At 41.7% G+C, this 18,389-nt stretch overlaps 2 protein-coding genes across 2 annotated transcripts in view; one reads left to right on the forward strand and one right to left on the reverse strand.

The window, feature by feature from the left end:
- Window positions 1–747: 747 nt before the first annotated feature.
- On the reverse strand, window positions 748–13,428 carry fancb (FA complementation group B). The gene is made up of 9 exons (XM_080752818.1): window positions 13,406–13,428; window positions 10,810–11,768; window positions 10,252–10,407; window positions 9,643–9,735; window positions 8,701–8,829; window positions 8,026–8,198; window positions 5,336–5,754; window positions 3,950–4,190; window positions 748–1,226 (listed from the first exon to the last, which is right to left on the reverse strand). Exons 2-9 carry the CDS (start codon window positions 11,731–11,733, stop codon window positions 818–820), a joined length of 2,544 nt encoding a protein of 847 aa, XP_080608944.1. The 5' UTR covers window positions 11,734–11,768; window positions 13,406–13,428; the 3' UTR covers window positions 748–817.
- An 819-nt stretch (window positions 13,429–14,247) lies between these two features.
- The window catches only part of mospd2 (motile sperm domain containing 2), a 30,659-nt gene continuing 26,517 nt past the window's right edge, over window positions 14,248–18,389 (forward strand). The window contains exons 1-4 of the mRNA XM_080753794.1: window positions 14,248–14,385; window positions 14,502–14,556; window positions 14,960–15,115; window positions 17,186–17,272. Of these exons, the coding sequence (XP_080609920.1) occupies window positions 14,350–14,385; window positions 14,502–14,556; window positions 14,960–15,115; window positions 17,186–17,272 (334 nt within the window). The 5' untranslated portion in view covers window positions 14,248–14,349. The remainder of the gene's footprint in view (window positions 14,386–14,501; window positions 14,557–14,959; window positions 15,116–17,185; window positions 17,273–18,389) is intronic.

Here is an 18,389-nt window from a genome sequence, read left to right on the forward strand (position 1 = left end):
GGATAATTAATGGGGAGCAGGTCGTTATAAAGAAATAAACTCCTTCAGGGCGATTAGAACAGTCGTTACCAAACTGAAAGCACTGCCATATCTAGAATACTAAATCTTTATTCACACCAGTGTTAATCTTCACAGCACATTTTGATGTAGTTTTAGTCAGTCTTTTGAATGAAATTTGACTTTGTTTTAGTCATATTTTAGTCATCTGAAAAGTTTAGTTTTAGTCGACTAAATCTACAGTTGACTTTGTCGACAAAATAATATTTTGGCAGGCCTTGATGGCGTCGTAATGGCTGATTTTATACTTTGCGCGACGCACTGTGAGCTTGTAGAGGGGAACACACACCGGCTGCGGACGGCGTGCGTCAAAACAGCCACCCCCATAGTTTTCAATGAACATACCCACACCGGCGGTGTCAGACGAGCGCAGGCGCGGGTCCCGCCGCTCCGATACGCCGCTGTTCTATTTCTAGGCTGGACGCGCGGCGCATCCATTTCCCTGGTGGGGAAAAAACATTTTCACCACGCAGTGAGCCGCGTCCAGTAGGTGCTTACGCGCGGCGCTTCACGCAAGCCAATACTGCGACACTCCACTGCCTCTTAGTGCGTTCCAGAAATGAATTAGGTTTAAAATCAATTACTTTGCTTTGTTGTTACTTTTGGATCAATTTCTTTATTAAGCAGCCTTGTAATAAGCAGGATAATCAATGGGGAGCAGATTAAATCAGTGGTTCCCAAACCTTTTAGCTGTAGACCCAAAAGAGAAATTAGACGTTTTCCCAGGACTCAAACTAGATCGGCTATTTCCTTCCTAGATTCACTTGATTCTCTGTGACTCTAAGAGCACCGCCATGTCCCCCTCTAGCTTAACCTCCAATAGTTTCTGGGTCAACCTGCGATAGCTCCCCATATCCACCAGGGGGCTCAATCTGGTCTCGCTCCTCTCCACGTCCATGTCCCAGTCCTCCCTGCGTCTCTGGAGACCCTCGGCAGTGTGTGGCTCTGGGGCGTCTCGGTGCCCCTTTCCGACGGTCCTTCCCCTCTCCTCGTCCTCGCCACGCAACAGGGACGAGACGCCGTCTTTGAGTGACAGCACCTCCTCCTCCAAGGTCAGAGACAGCGCCCGGGTCGTCCTACACGTCCCCGGGTCTCTCAGGGACTTGACGGTGCAGGACGCCGGAAGGAAACCCAAAAAGGAATCCAAGAACTGCAGCATCCGTAAGTGACTGTAAAAGAAGGAAGTATAGCCGTTTTGTTTTCGTGCACAGTCAAATCTCCAGTGTTATTCCTACCATTTGTAACCGTGTAGTGCATTGGTTTTCAAAACGTGTTCATATCAAGGTCCATTATTTATTCAGCATTCGAGCCACAGACCTCCGTTTGATGAGATTTAGCCTCTCAGACTTTGTCCACAATTCCATGCTGTTTTGATGTGGTACCAAAGGAGGCAAACAATATCAAAATATCACATTTTCTAAATGTCATTCTCTAATTGTGTAGATAAGTAAGCAATGTAGATCAGAGGTCTTCAACAGGGGTTCCGGGAACCCTAGGGGTCATCATAGTTACTACAGGGGGGCCTCCAAATCTTTGTGTGATAGAAACTTTTTTTCTCCTTTTTTATATTAACCACTTGAACCCTAGCGCCCATATTCTGAGAACTTTAGCCAAAAATAGCAGATCTACAACGCCTCACGCTGCGAGGCGTTGTGAGCTTGTAGATCGGCTATTTTCAGCAAAGACGTTAGGTGTAGAGGGGAAAAAGAGCAGACTAAGTACAGAGTGAAAGGATTAAAGTTTGAACCCATTCAGGCCGGGAACACATTTTGCTGTTTGGGAGGGGCTTACAGTACATGTACAGTATGTAGCAACATATTTGTTTTGTAGGCTAATTTCTGATTTAGCCCTATTCTATAGGTTAGGCCTAAATGGGTTAAGTATTTACGGTTCAAGTGGTTAAATATCTGAAAACACAAATTGACATGAATCCAAAATACACTGATGATTGTGCAAACAATGAAACTATATGGAATCTATGAAAAGGTTGTGGGGGGGTCCCTGCTTCATCTCTCCCTCAACTAAGGGGTCCTTGGCCTGAAAACGCTGAAGACCCCCGATTTAGATGTTTTGCAATAATTTAACTCCTGAGAGTTAAAGAGTTAAAAGATCTAGAAGGGTTCATTGGGTTTACCAAGTCTCCATCATTTAGCTGGGGACCACCTGAAACCCTCTCAAGGACCGCTGGTTTAAAACCACTGGTGTAGTGCACAAAGTTACATTAACACTGGGGGTTTTACAGTGCAGTTGTGTTGAGTTTTGCTCACTATCATTTCTGAGCTACCTCAGATCCAACTCGACGGTTGTTAACCCATTTAGGGCCTAGAATTATTGAATGCTTTAACTATTGAAAAATAGCAGATATACAAGCTCACAGCGCGGCACCGAGTGCCGCGCTGCGAGCTTGTAGTTCTGCTATTTTTGAAAAAGTCGTGAAAATGTGTGCAAATCTTTGACTACATGTATTTTCAAAGCAAATGTTTGTAACTCAAATTTTGCTTCTGGAGGGGTCCCTGCCTCCTGGAACTAGATATTTTGAGATGGGGGTCCGTGACCAAATAAATATCAGTTTGAGGGTCCTTCACATGAAAAGGTTTGAGAACCACTGACATAGTAGTCTCTCAAGAACAGACTAACTGAGCTCCAGTTAAGTGAAAAGGACCTTTTCTTTGACGATGGCTGGCCAGATTGCTGACATAGAAACACAGGTTTTTCAAAAAACCTTAGAAGGATTCAAAAGACACTTATAGAATCGGGTCAAAATTCTAATTTTCACTGTTTTTCAAAAATAGCAGATCTACAAGCTCGCAGCGCGGCACCGTGAGCTTGTATATCTGCTATTTTTCAATAGTTAAAGCTTAAAATAATGATACACAAAATGTGTACCCGTTCTGAATGGGTTTTAAAATTCATGAAGCATGTATATGAGATTGGTTCTCACTCCACAGTGTTGTAGAACACCTCAAAGGAGTCCCATCACTTTGAAAATTCCATCGGTTTTCTACGTGACTGACACAAATCCAGGTTTATCAATTTCAAAGCAAGAATTGATGTGAGAAGCATCCATGTACAGTATATTTACACCAAGGGGCTTCCCCGTTTCTGTCAGATAATTGCATCTACTAGCTCACCAGCTTCGACTATGGAGAGAGAACAATATTGTGATGAAATGGAATACTGCTCAACAAAGCAGTACGCCTTGGACGTTACCTTCAAAACAAAGGCAATTAAGTAGCAAACTTTTTTCTTCAATTATGAAAACATATGTGCAATATACTTATTCATAATATATTTATTGCTTCTTGTCTTTCATGTTTGTTTGTATTGATGAGGGTAGCTGTAATTTCCCTCACGGATCAATAAAGTAGGCATATCTTTTTTTATTCAATTCTGATCACGACAACCAGCACGATACCAAGCCCGAGACGGGATGCCATCTTTTTTTCCCCCTTCTAAATAATTCTCTCCCTCTGTGCGCCACGTACACGCACACACACACGATTCTAATCAGTATTGTAACATATAAATGTTAAAATATATCAAAGGAATTAATAAACTGTATAAAATTACATCCTGCACACATACACATAGCGGAACATTTGGGATTTTCAGATCCTTCGTCTTATTATTATAAATGATTAGCTGCATATCTATTAGCTAAGTCTAATACACATTTTTAAGACCACGTGGGTCGAGGATAATGATTTGTCAATCAATGAACCAATTCAACAAACGTACTTCCAAACACAATGCCATGGTCGGTCCTATTTTGGAAACTTGTAAATCTTTGTAGCCAAAGTATCAAATAAAAAAAGGTACCGCCCTACTGTAACTGTACTTCTATGGTGCGGTTCTGCGCACCGCTTTGATTCTGTGAATAAAAGCGAATTACCTGCAGTGGACAGTCAGTTCCCCCTGGAAGGGAGTTGTCTGTTGCCAGTGAAACAGCATGGAGGCAGCTGGTCCTGCAGGGTTGGACAGAAGATACCGGCGGTCCACCTCTAGCCTCTCACACCCCACTGTTCTCTGGATCCAGCCATCCACATCCCTTAAGCTGTGGTCAGGACAATCTATGTGGAGGATCCAGCGATTCAGCACCGCCAACAGGCTCAGCAAATCCTCCCTGACCTCATCTGGACACAGAGAGATAGGGCTGTCACGATTACCACATTTTACATGACGATTAATTGTCACTCAAATAATTGCGATTAACGATTTCATTGTATATTTGTCGTTGACAATTACATTAGTTTGGCTTTTAGGCTTTGAAGTTGCACATGGCATTTATGACACATAACTTAAATATACGAAGAAATTACTGACATATCTGACAACTTTATACTTAAAATATAACATTGATAGCGGAAATAGCCGATCTACAAGCTCACAACGTGTGAGCTTGTAGATCTGCTATTTCCACTACTTTTTGAAAGTGTTGAAACCAGGGCAGGAATTTCATGGAGGCCATGAAGGCCATGGCCACCGTTGCCCCTCAGTTTGGCCTTGTGCCCCTCAAACCAATGGCATGACCTAAGGCCATAGTGGCCTTAATGCCCCAGCTGACTGAACCACTTTCTCCTCTGTCTGTTTCTTATCAATATGTAGACAGTACACCAGTCTCTTTTTGTCATGTTGTAGACATCAGTGTCTTTTGTTGAGAATCTGAAATCGTAACTCCCCAGAGTCCCCATCTTTAAACCACTCCAGTGACTTTGATTGGTGCATGGCTGAGCATGGATCAGATTGTAAATACCATCATGTATCTATTTCACTGCAGATTAGGTTATCATCCCTAACCCTTAAATTCAACAAATTCTTTCAATGGACTAAAATCTTGTTTTATTTGATGGCCTACCTGCCCTGGCATTTGGCCTTTGTGCCCTCAAAAAATGGACAACACCAAAGGCCAAGTTGCCTTGCCCCTAAAATGGTGAAATGCCAGGCCTGGTTGAAACTCTATTAACATTTCTCAACATGGAAACGATTATGACGATTATACAAAATAATTGCGATTACCTCAAATAATTGCGATTAGACGATTATGTAATAATTGTGACAACCCTAACAGAGAGAACACCGCAGAAGTAGATGTAGACACACAACATCCAATCACTCTAATAAAAACTAGATATCGGCTCATACACAAAATACAAATACTCAATTTTAACACCATTACGGGTCCATTGTTACTCTTTCAGGGTCAAATTAACACTCTGGATTTTGCTGTATAATGTAGATAAAAAAGGTTCTTCTAAAGGTTCTCGATTCCCAAATTTACCCGTCGTGAGTTTGGAGTCAATCAGCAGCCGAGTTTGGGTATTGCTCTGAACATCCAAAGGGACATGACCACAATGGAGGACAAACAGAGTGGGGTTGTGTGCAAGGTCAGAAGATTCCTGCGTGTGGAGGTAATGGAGCGCGACAAGGCACTTGACACAGCCAGAGTTCAGCAGAGGCAGCAGGTCAGTCACGGCGGTCACGGCCAGTCTGCTGCACGCATCGCCGTCACCGGGCGCGTTGGCATCGTCCCGTCTGCTTTTCTTGGCGGCGGGCTCCGGGCAAGCGGAAGGTGAAGAAGTGGGGGATAAGGGACCGAGTGTGGGGAGCCGGAGCACTTGGCTGTGGGTCTGGATGACTGCAGGCACTGATCTCTGGCCCGTCTCTGTCGAGACGGATAAGCTCACACTGGCTACCGGTCTGGAACATAAAATAAAACACATCCCTGACAGTCATGTGTCATAACTGGACAGACAGGCCATCACACAGGTTATCTATTATGAAGATTCATAAAAAGTGACTGATCGAGCAGGTAGGTGGACTGGTAAACAAGTGAGATACCCTGGAGGGGCCCAATGTATTACTGAAAGTCTCCCGGTGTAATATAAACCCCCACAGTATTACAGAGGCTCTTGAAGCAATTCTGCCATGGATTTCAGTAGTTACAATGTGACCAAACTGAAACCAGAACAGGTGGATGGTGTAACGAAGGAACTGATTGCTCTGTCGCTTCCATGAAAGAAAAAAAAATGAAGAAAAAAAAAAGAGCTTGGAGGGTTATTTGACAATGTGTTGCCATGGCTACCACCTGACAGCTAAGCTAAAGCTACAGTGGTGCAGTTTCATACAAAGTCAGGAGATACAGTGAGACAGATACACATACACTTCAAGGAATTACTATTAGTTAAACTCATTTAGAACGGGTACACATTATAGTGTATCATTATTTTATGCTCTAACTATTGAAAAATAGCAGATCTACAAGCTCGCAGCGCGGCACTCGGTGCCGCGCTGCTTATACTGTATATCTGCTAAATCTCCTAAACTAGCCCTTACCCGTTCAAAGATATGAGCTCCAAAATGATGTGCAGTGTGTGGGTTATGGGATGCAGACAGTATATGAGGGATGGAAAGTAACTTTAACTGGTGCTTGCATGATGTAGGAGCATCAATGTAAGAAATACCCGTTTCGTTTAATGGCTACAGAGATACTGTTCCCCCAACCCCCCCCCCCCCCCCAGCCCGCCCGCCCACCCGCCCACCCGCCTGCACACACACCCGCCTGTCCTGCCCACACACACACACACACACACACACACACACACACACACACACACACACACACACACACACACACACACACACACACACACACACACACACACACACACACACACACACACACACACACACACACACACACACACACACACAGAGCTGGTTAAACATTTTGCCTCAAGCTAGATGCAGAATAGATGTGCCTCATGCTAGATGCAGAATAGATAGTAGATACACCATAAAAATGCTAATATACAGCATACGATTTGTGAAAGTGACAAACGGGCTTCACAGTTATGTCAGGTGTGTTCATATGCTTATGGTGATGCGATTTCAGATCAATTGCTCCAGCCACCGAGGAGAAACGCTGTTTCAGACAGACAGACACTCACTCACTCACTCAGACAGACATTCGCAAAATTATAGTATAGATGGGTTAATGCCTTACTTGAATTTGCTTACAATAACGCCTTGTTCATCTGTGAAAGGAAACATGCTATTATGCAGATAGTGCACATTATTCATTCTCTTTAAGATTTGAGGATTAATAGCCTCGCTCTTTCATGTTTTAGTAGTTAAAATGCAATCAGACAGCAAGTGGTAGGAGCAGACAACGGTAAAGTGCCCCTCACTAGGAAACAATGCTTGGCTGGACTTCATTAATTCATACATCACATTAACACTGCCTGTATCGTTACCATACAACATGGTTTCACGTTCTGCCAGATGAGGATGGCCTGGCGTGATATCAAGCCCGGAATTTCCAAGAATCATTACTAACAATAACAAGTGCTACAATAATGTGATGTTCAATGAGTCATCAGATATAGAGACACATATACTGTACAGTAGGTAATCTTACATTTAGGGATGGGACGATAATCTGTTATTATCCTTTATCGTGATAAAGAAAACGCTCACGATAATCATATCGCAGAGATTCAAATTTATCATGAAATTGTCCTCCTTCATACAGTACAATAGGATGAATTAGCTTTTGTTGAGCTTCAAATTCAGTACCAACTTGATAAAACTGATCTGTAAAGAGCACATTTGGTATGGTCTTATTTCACTCTACACAAAACGATTTGACAAAAATAGCAGCTCTACTGTAGATCGGCTATTTTTGGCGACCGTTCAAGTGGTTAACAAAATGCTTTATGTATTATGATTATTGTTTTGAAGCATTATGAGTATTTATGAGTGTGTATAACTATCATTATACAGTGTTATAAGCAGATTGTAATGCATTATAAGTATTTTTAAAGTGCATTATAGTCATAGGATGCATAGCAAGTGTTACCGTTATTTTCATATCGCCCCAGCCCTAAATCACACCAACTAGTTTTGCTTTGCTACATACTGTATATAATCTTACGTTTGTGGAATAATAAAAGATCACCAGACATTTACCTAGAGCTGTCCGTAGTTAGGACGACGCCCACGACCAATCGGTCGTCGATGATGCAGTGCCAGAGCTTGTCAACTTGAGGTTTTGAGGACACTGCTGGCACGTCTCGCTTCTCGTTATCAAAGGCTTCAATCTCAGGCTCATCATTGCCGTCCCATAGACAAGTAAGACCCTCCTGTACAGGATGGGCAAAGACTATAAGCAACACTGACAACATCTTTGCGACAGCAATGGCTGTTATCTCTGTCTGCAATTTCCTGCAATAGCACACCCATATTGGTCTACATGTAAGTCCATTATACTTTTATTTTAATAATGTCTCTATTTTATAGAATTCGAGTGCGTATACACACACACACACACACACACACACACACACACACACACACACACACACACACACACACACACACACACACACACACACACACACACACACACACACACACACACACACACACACACACACACACACACACACACACACAGTGGGAACAATGTTCCCACATTTTCTCTGCGATCTCTCAGACTTTGTGAGTATTTTTTAAATAAATAACTAAGTATCAATAAATCTCATGCTTCATATGCTGAATAAGCTTTAGGACTGAAGTTCAATTAGGCCAATGTGTATTAAGTGTATGGATGAAGAACACGGTCAGCACACAGTATACAGTTACCTCCTCATACTGAGAGAGTACAGGCCTTCTTCCTGAGACCACGTCTATAAGGGATTGGACTGACTGGTCAATCACCCTCTCCTTCACTCTCACATCTCTCTGGAGATCCTGAAGCAAGTTCAAGCCACTCTATATACAAAAGACATCACATTATTTGAGTGAGATAGTCCACTGATTGTTTTAAATGAAATTGACTTGACTGAATGAGATCTCATTGGCACTAACCAAATTATTGATTTGCAAGTTTCCAGACCCTGAATCGCTAGCCACGCCCTTTTAAAAATTTGTTTCGGCGATTCAGGGGTCTGGTGGTGCTCTCATTGAAGTGGTTTTCCTCGGTTCCGACGGCAAATCAGCGTCGCGTCAACTCGATGACATCGGGGCTTGTGAGCAGCGTGGGTGGGGTTTTCCCAGAACTCATGTGCGATTCCAAGTAACCCAGCGCCGCCGCCGGAACATCGCGTCGCTCGCTGCGGTAACATGCAATCATATCGATCTTGCTATGAAACATCAGTAGCAGACATGTTGTGTTGTTTTTGATTACTAGTTCGTAGCGCTCCTATTCCGCCTGTTTCTTTGGTTAGCAAGTAGCAAGCAACAGGCTAGCCACTAGCCCGCCACATAACAACACCAATAACAACTACGCCGTCTGCTTTGCTACTGTTGTGATTGGTCAGGCGGTGAACCAATCGCAGAAGACTGCCTCTTTGGCAACGCCCATCCCAGAAACTGCTGTGGTCGGAAGCACTTTCAGACTGAATAATTGAGTGAAACGAAATGTCAATTCAGGCTACAGTGTCAGGCTACAGCCACCTCACAAGAATAACATAACTGATTATCAAGAATTAAATTAATAAATACAAATATTTGATTATGAATCATAACGTAAAGAAAGCCATGTTAATAATGATGCTCATTCTAACAGTGTTTGTACATGTCTACCTGCAGCCGAGTCTCTAAAGCTTGAAGAGTGAGCAGATAGTTCTCCTGGGCTGGATGAGAGGTCTTTGGAACATCTCCACTGTCCTGACTGCGCTAGAAAAGAAAATATTCACCATTAATCATTCTCACTTTTAAAAAATGATCTACTCCATTGGTTCCCAAACCTTTTAGCCTGTGACCCAAAAGAGAAATTAGACATTCGCTAGGACCCAAACTAGTGAAAATAGCAGATCTACAAGCTCACACCACATCGCTTCGCACGCGTTGAGAGCTTGTAGATCAGCTATTTTCACTACTTCTTTATTATTTATTTATGGAATTTCTTAATGTTTGAAAATGTATAAAATGCTTAAATATTTTTTATTTCCAAAAGATTTTTATTTCTATTTTATTTATTTTGAAGTATGTATTTTATTTTTTGTAGGAAAATAAATGGGATTTTTATTCGAGTCGTGACCCATAGAAATTGGTCTGTGACCACTAATGGGTCGCGACCCACTGTTTGGGAACCAGTGATCTACTCGATTTTATCGCTTATCCTGGCAAATGCTGACAAGATGCTTTTTTAACAACAGTAGTATTATCCTGTGAGGATGACGTATAGCTTACAGAGTACATGGTGCCACAGAGGTCTGTGATGAGGAAGTTCTCCAGTGGGGGTCCAGGGCCCACCTGCTCTGCAAAAACCAGCAGCATCTGCTCTGTTCCATGGCCCAGAAAGTCATCCACATGGATAGAACTCACACCTGACCAACAAGAGGCTACCTGCATGTGGAAAGTGGGGCAGTACAAACAATAAAAGGGTTGCTGAATAAGACTACTATTATCTTTTACCTAAAAAAAGATGATTATTTACACTTTTACATTATGGGGTTCCATTGAGAAAACTTGGCTTTGACTATGTAGATGCCAGGCGATGAACTTCCTGTGGTTTATTGTGGTTTAATATGAGATGTCATAATTTTGCAGCCACCAAAACGAATTGTATTGTCTGTGGGGGTGGGATGTGGGATTTTATCTTTCTTTTCTGGATTTCTGATGTATGAGTACCCATGTAGAAAACGACGTGTAAAACTAATAAAAAGAAAAAAAAGGAAGTAAAAAAAAAAGAAAAACATTGTCAAGATGACATTAACCTCCTCAAAGATTAACCCATTTAGAATATACCTGGAACGTTTCCATCCATACAGCACAGACATGCCCCTGGTGGAAGTGGACGACAAACAGGGGGCCATTTCTTCCCGTGTTGACCATCTGAACATCCTCAGGCTCCTCGAAGGGGAGCTGGCACACTTCTTTCGGAATTCCACTCTCAAAATAAACCAGCTGCTTCTTACAGGTCGCTGCTACAACTCTGGTTCTCAACAACACGCCGTTCTCCCTTTCAGCTGAGAGAACCAGCATGGACTTTGTAATGGAACAATAGGCCTGAGGTAAAATCGAACTTCCGTCAAACATCTGTCCGTCATCTGGAAGATACCCAAGAACGAGGCTGCTGCTGCGCGCATCGCTCATACTTTCTTCAGAGGAATTTCGCAAACCTAGAAAAAACACCCGTTCTTTGTGAAGCGGGAGCACGCCGACGATGATGTGGGAGAGTTGGGCAGGTATTTGTCTCACTTCAGGTGCCTGCAGAGATGTGTAAAAGACAGCAGCGGCATGGCTCCACATCACTGTGGGGCCTGGCAGAATGCCGACATCCTCTTGCATTTGATAAGGGAGCTGAAATTCCATGTGAGGCTCCAGTCTGTTTGAACTGCTCAGAGTGAGGAGACTGTACTTGAAGCTCTCGCTTTTACGTCTATGCACCAATAAAACACACGGCGTGGCGACCCTTTTTTGAACGTCAAAGACACATTTGCAAGTCACTATGTCGAGCGACCTCGCTCTGCTGCTGATGACAGCTGTTCCGTCGTCTGCTCGTAGGAAAGAGTTGCCACCTTGGTCGAAGGAAAGGCTACTGAATAGGATCTCAGAGGCTTTTGCATTGTGTTCTGAAGATGTTTTGCACTGAAAGAAGATAATCTTTCCGCAGTGAGACAGCCGATGCCGTTTACGCTCCGATTCTTCCAGGTGTATTTTCTCCATCATGTAGGTAAGAGAAATAGGGTGTGGCTGTCATCCCCCTGCACAATGTTGGGAGGGATAATAGGGTCAATAAGTCAATTGTTTTAGAAGCTATTCAAATGTACAGTATTCAAAAATAAGAGGCAATGGTAAATGGTGCATTTTATATAGCGCCTTTATCCAAGGCTCTTTACAATGATTGTGCATTAGATTCACACACACATTCATAAACCGATGGCGGAGGCAGGGGCGTCACACCAAATTCTGGGCCCCTGGGTACAAGGATTCACTGCGGGTCCCCCATGAACGTTAACTATTGAAAAATAGCAGATATACAAGCTCACAGCGTGGAACCGAGTGCCGCGCTGTGAGCTTGTAGATCTGCTATTTTTGAAAAATCGTGAAAATATATATGTGCAAGAAACCTATGTCAAGGACCCCCAAGATGATATGTATTTGGCCACGGACCCCGATCTCAAAATATTTCGTTCCAGGGACCCCCAGAAGCCAAATTTGAGTTAGAAATGTTCGCTTAAAAAATACATATATTCAAAGACTTTCACACATTTTCACAACCTTTCAAAAATAGCAGATCTACAAGCTCGCAGCGCGGCACTCTGTGAGCTTGTATATCTGCTATTTTTCAATAGATAAAGTTATTAGGGCCCCTCCACCTTGGGCCCCAGTAACTCAGTCCCACTTTCCTACCCCTTGTGACGCCCCTGGGCGGAGGAAACCATGCAAAGCACCAACCTGCTCATTGGGATCAATTAGGCTAGGGGATCAGTGTCTTGCTCAAGGACACTTTGACACCAACTCTGGGGGAGCCCGGGATCAAACAAGCGGCCGCTCTACCCCACTGCCACCCAGCAATAAATATGAATATACAGTATTGGAAATATTTTATGTCAAATCTAAAGGGTTGTGCAGATATATAACTAATTTGGTTTAAAGGCTATTCAAAATGTATGTACGCATATAAAAGGTTAATGGAGTGAGCTCTAAAGAAGAAGCTCCGTGGTGGTCTGTGGAATATCCAATATTAGCCTTGGATCAAGAAGACTTATCAAAGATGTATCTTATCGATTCTGACATGTATGGATAGAGCAAAAGTCAGACTCGATAAAATACATCCATGACAGTCTTGATCCAAGGCTAATCGAATATTAAACTAACTTTGCCATGGTAGAACATGCGTAGCTGCACACACGCAGATAAAATGTTAACAACTAGAACTAGCAACAAGACAACACAACATTAATATTAAGCATATCGAGCTATATAGCCTATACTTGCGGACTGCTGCCTGTAAATGCAAGGCGTTTGCTTCAGAGGCATGGCAGATGACTACCAGCTCTGTGAGAGAACAGTGAGATAGTGTAGTGCAGTGGTTCTCAATTGGATTGCAGGGACTCTGTGGGTTCATTTAGCATTTTTGTACAGACCTTGAAATGTGAAAGTTTGAGAAACACTGGTGTAATGTGTAGATGCTAAATCAGTGTAAACATGAGACAGACAGACAGACAGACAGACAGACAGACAGACAGACAGACAGACAGACAGACAAAACCCTTAACAGACTGAACAGGAACAGCTCTCAAAGTATAACGTTGACAGACGTCGTAACGTTTAGGTTTACTTGTGAAAAGAGACAAAGCAATAAAGCATACATGTTATTGTTAGGAAGGACACTCACTCATCTTCATGTCTCCACTCTGCACTGAACTTTCCAGCGCGCGAACAGATTCAACGTTTCCTGATATGACGTCACTCGGAGTGCATTATGGTAAACATTTAGCACGTGCCTGTTTACGTTATTTATGCAGCTAAATAAAAGCGTAATAACATAAATACACACAACTACATGAATACATAAATAGTAATGTTAATTTGTTGAGATGATTCGCGAAGATCTTTTACTGGTAGTAGCACATGAGTGATAAAGCCACTAATCAATGTGTTAGGAGTATTCAAAGGAGGGATTATTGTTTTTCCAAAGCCGCAGCAGTTAATATTTGGCATAGAAAAAAATGGGTTACTTTCAAATTACTTCATAGATGTCATCCTGTCAAGACCAATCTTATAAAACATATCAGTGGTGTTAAATAACTACATTTACTCAAGGAATGTACTAAGTAACATTTTGAGGTATTTTTACATGTTCTACTCCACTACATTACAAAAACAACTTCAGCCCTATATGCTGTACATTTTCGGCCCTTTGAAAACTTGAAATGGGACATTCTGCATAATGAGTACTTTTACCTTTAAGTACATTTTTAATTAAGGCCATTTACTTGTAAAATTGTATTTCTACATTGCAGTATTGATACTTTTTACTTAAGCAAAGAACGTGAGTACTTTTCCCAACCACTGTATAAATACATTTATTATTTGATATTTTGACACATGACTCATACAGTCAGTGAGATGACGTCAGCAGGGGGCGTTTCCGTGGCGGCGGAGCCAACATGGAGCCCTACAGAGCCCTACAGAGCAGCAGTTTCTCACATCCACTCACACAGCACTGATTCATCGTTAGCCACATAGCATGCTAACGCTAGTAGCTGCTGCAGCTGGTCAACAAGGAACTGTCTGCTGCCGACAACAAGTAGGACACTGTGTGTGTGACACTTGAACATGGCTGAAGTTGACCAGAACGACGAGTCGGAGCAGGTAATAACATTATAACTAGAACAATAAGCTGCGTACACAGTTTCTCTTTGTAAATTGAAAGACTTAATGTCTGTCTCTGTTTTAATGGAAAGACATAATGTCCTCTTTTTGCACAGAATGAGAAAAGGATCGAGGAGACGAGACAGAGGTTCAACAATGAGTTCCTGCAAGGTAATACCGTTTCTTATGTAACGTTTATAGACTGGCTTTAACTTAATAATTAGCTAATAAGCTAATAGTAAGTTATTAGCATGGTTTGCATCTTCTATATAAAAATAATTGAGCAAAAAAAGAAGCATACCATAATGTACCTAATTTTAATAACATTAAAAACTACAAACAACAGGTAGATTGCCAGTTAGTCAGATAGGTCAACTATATGAGGGTAGCTGTCACTGTCAGTTTAAAAAGAGTTACATTTTCTATGTGAGTAACTGTTCTCTTAAAAGCCTTTGTTTATTTTTCAATAGTTCTACATTTTTTGGCTTATGCTGTCATGGTAGGAAAGTAAACTGACATCTTAACTACCTATGTGACACTGGAACTGATTGCCCTGTTGTTGTTGTTCCTTCAGAGTCCTCAGATAAATATGACCCCAGAGATGTGGACAGACTACAGAAAGATGACACGCTGGTGGATTGGTACCTGTCATGGAGACAGTATGTCATCGATGATGCCCTGAAAATGATCGATGAAAGCCTTCAGTGGAGGAAAGAGATTGGTGTGAATGGTAGGTGGACATTGTTTGGGCCACTGTAATAATACTGTTCTCTACTACCAGTGGTGAGGTGGTAGTAGGAACTTTTACTTTTATTATTTCCAATTTTCAGTGCTTTTACTTCTACTCCACTACACCTCAGAGGCATATATTGTACATTTACTCCAATACAATTATTTGAAAACATTAGTTACTTTGTAGATTTTGAATATTATTACAAAACACACTTACCACATCAGTGGCAGCCCTTTTGGCCATTTGAAAATAGACAATCTACATTCTACAAGCTCACCAAAAGATTTGTTTACATTTGAAAACGTAGGACAATAGGACACGTTTACTTAAAGGGGAAGACCACCCATTTTCAATATTTAACTGTGTCATTAATATACCTTAGAGGAGTTGTGTGGAAATTAAAAAAAGTTCCCCCTCTTCTGTGTTGCCTAGAACTGGAGGATTGATTTTGGGGTTTGTATTGTAAAGTACAAACAATGTGTGATGTCATCAAGTTGTACTTTACAATACAAACCCCAAAATCAATTCTCCAGTTCTAGGCAACACAGAAGGGGGGGAACTTTTTTTTTACCATACTCCTGTATGGTATATTAATGACATAGTTCAATATTGAAAATGGGTGGTCTTCCCCTTTAAGGATATTTCACTTTCCCTCCAAAAAAATTGGTTCATTTTATCGTCTACTCAGGCCTTTTGGAACACTCACAATGTACTCAAAATAAATGAGGGGGACGTGTTTTATTTTATTTTATCGTATTTTATTATTTGCATTCATTTTTTTTTAATAAAAATAATTGAAAAAACACGGCCCCTCACGTATTAGTAGACACTAGACAGTATGAGTCAGCAGAACCAAGGATGGGTGTTTTCGATTAATCTAACATGGTTAAAATTTAGTTTTTTAAGTTACAATGGGTTTAGGAAGGGGGCGTGTCTGATAACATGAATATCAAATATCTAAATACTGAATCAAGCTACTTAAAAAAAAAACTGTCTGGGTGCTCCCAAACACTTGAGTAGACGATAAAATCATCCAAACTTTAAGTAAGAAATGTGAGTACCTTTTCCACCACTGGCCCCTCTAATACTGTTTTTATACTACAGTGTTTCTCAAAGTGGATTCCAGGGACTCTGGGTTCCTTTAGGGGGGGGGGGGGTCTAAATGGACCAATACTAGTCTGTAACTCTGACAGTGTACGAGTTAAGGGCAGACCTTGAAATGTAAAAGTTTGAGAAACACTGCTCTTCTAACAGCTAAACCCAATATTGACATTCTGCGTCTAGATGTGTAGGCACAGATCAGTGGGTGTCTTTGTGCTTGTCTGGGATGCACACACAGTCTGCATCCAGAAAGAGTACCATTGTCTATTGACCTCTATGGACAAACGCGCGTGTCAGTGGTTTCTGAAGAACTGCTAGTAGAATTACTGTGTTTTACTAAAGTAATTGCTGGCCCTTTTAAACTGGGAAATTCATTTGTGTCCTCAAATTAGATTTTATTAATGTTATTGGTATATCATTTTCACACTCTTCCACACAATTAACGTCATCTCTTGTTGCACAAATGTACTGTATATTATTCCTTGTGATCAGGGAGAAATGATCTGTGACAAGTTCTGTTAACTTTCTATAGGCATGCCGTTGCCAATATTAGTAGATAAAGTAAAGTAGATATGCAGTAGAACGATATTTTGGTGTTCATAACTCATCATAATGGATTGAGAAGTGTTGAATTGAGACAGATGCACACCAAATTTCCTGTCATACAGTTTGCCCTGGTGCTAGAAGATTTGCTAAAAAATTGTAGATCACTGTGAGCTTGTAGATCTGATATTTTTAAATGGCCACGGTAACACATTTTGCCGGGGACCCCCTGGAACCCCTCCAAGGACCCCTGGGTGTCCCCGGACCCCACTTTGAGAACCACTGATCTAGAAAAGCACTATATAAGTTGTATTATTATTATTATTATGGAATTCTACACAGAAGTTCTAGTTCAGTTTGAGCATTGGCTGTGTAAGATCTAATTAACAGTGTTTGTGTGTGTTCTTTCTTTGTGGTTTTCAGATCTGAGTGAGGCCAGCATTCCTAAGTGGATGTTTGAGACTGGCGCGGTTTATCTCCATGGCTACGACAAAGAGGGCAACAAGCTCTGTATGTTCTCATATTATTACGGTCTTATAAAATGTTTTGGATTTAAGCAGGGCTCAGCGAATTTGGGAAAAATATCTAATTGTGACCAATCCATAAGCTCAAATGCATCTCGCGTGTGATCTTAAGCCTCGGCCAGACAGTTGCGTCAGATTTCAGGAAATTCAATAGAAGAAATTCACTCCTATTAAATGGGGGAAATGAAGCGGAGCGTCCCGTTGCATTGCGTCGATGGAGTCACCCCTGCAAAATAAAGAACGTACAGACCAGTCAAGTGCTCCCGTATTTTCATTTGGGTAGTCCCTCCTGAAGTCCCCAGGTTATTATTATTCTCTCTGATTCAAGTTGTTCCTGTTGAGCACCGACGAGCTCTTCTACCTTCCGCTGGCTGAAGCGTGCAGACTTCTCTTAACCCATCTTGGCTGTAGTGTTCTTTCAGCGAGCCAACAGTCCAAATGCAGGGGGAATGCAAAAAACTAACGTGCACATGATGTGCTTGTATTTCAATACACCCCCCCCCCCCCCCATCTGAAGATTTGCAGTCTAATAAATGAGTATCCCAAATGAATGAGAAGCAGTTGAAACTGTTTTTGAAAAGTTTCACATAAAAGTGTAGGCCTCAAAACACAAAGCACCCCTGCTTTTTCACAAATTGCACCCTTGTTCTACCAAATGAATCTGTCATTTATTGATGTAATTCAAATCTTAATTATATTCATATATTCATTTGTCAAGGTGCACAATGTCTTCACAATGTCTTCGGATGCATAATGTTTTTTTTTCTATGAGTGCATGCATATGTTTCCATGTTGCGTGCGTGCATTCCTTTGTCCTCACTTCTAAGAATAGCACTAGTCAAATGAACTACACATCCATAAAACCGTCACTTTGTCGGCACTGCCCACAGCCCCGGAAGATAACAAAGGAAAAGAACGGAAATGGACGTATCTGGCGGATCGGCTTGTGTTTCAGATCCGTTATCTGACGCAGTTGTCTGTAGCCTATAAATCACCTCTCTTCCTCACGCAATACATATGGCAAAGCATAAATGAGGCTTGGACCTTTGGTGTGGCAAATGCACAGTACACAACCCTATTTCAAATTGACTGAAGAAGAGAGA

This window comes from Nannobrachium achirus (assembly GCF_963921795.1).
Source record: "Nannobrachium achirus genome assembly, chromosome: 22".
In the NCBI taxonomy this organism is placed as follows: domain Eukaryota; kingdom Metazoa; phylum Chordata; class Actinopteri; order Myctophiformes; family Myctophidae; genus Nannobrachium; species Nannobrachium achirus.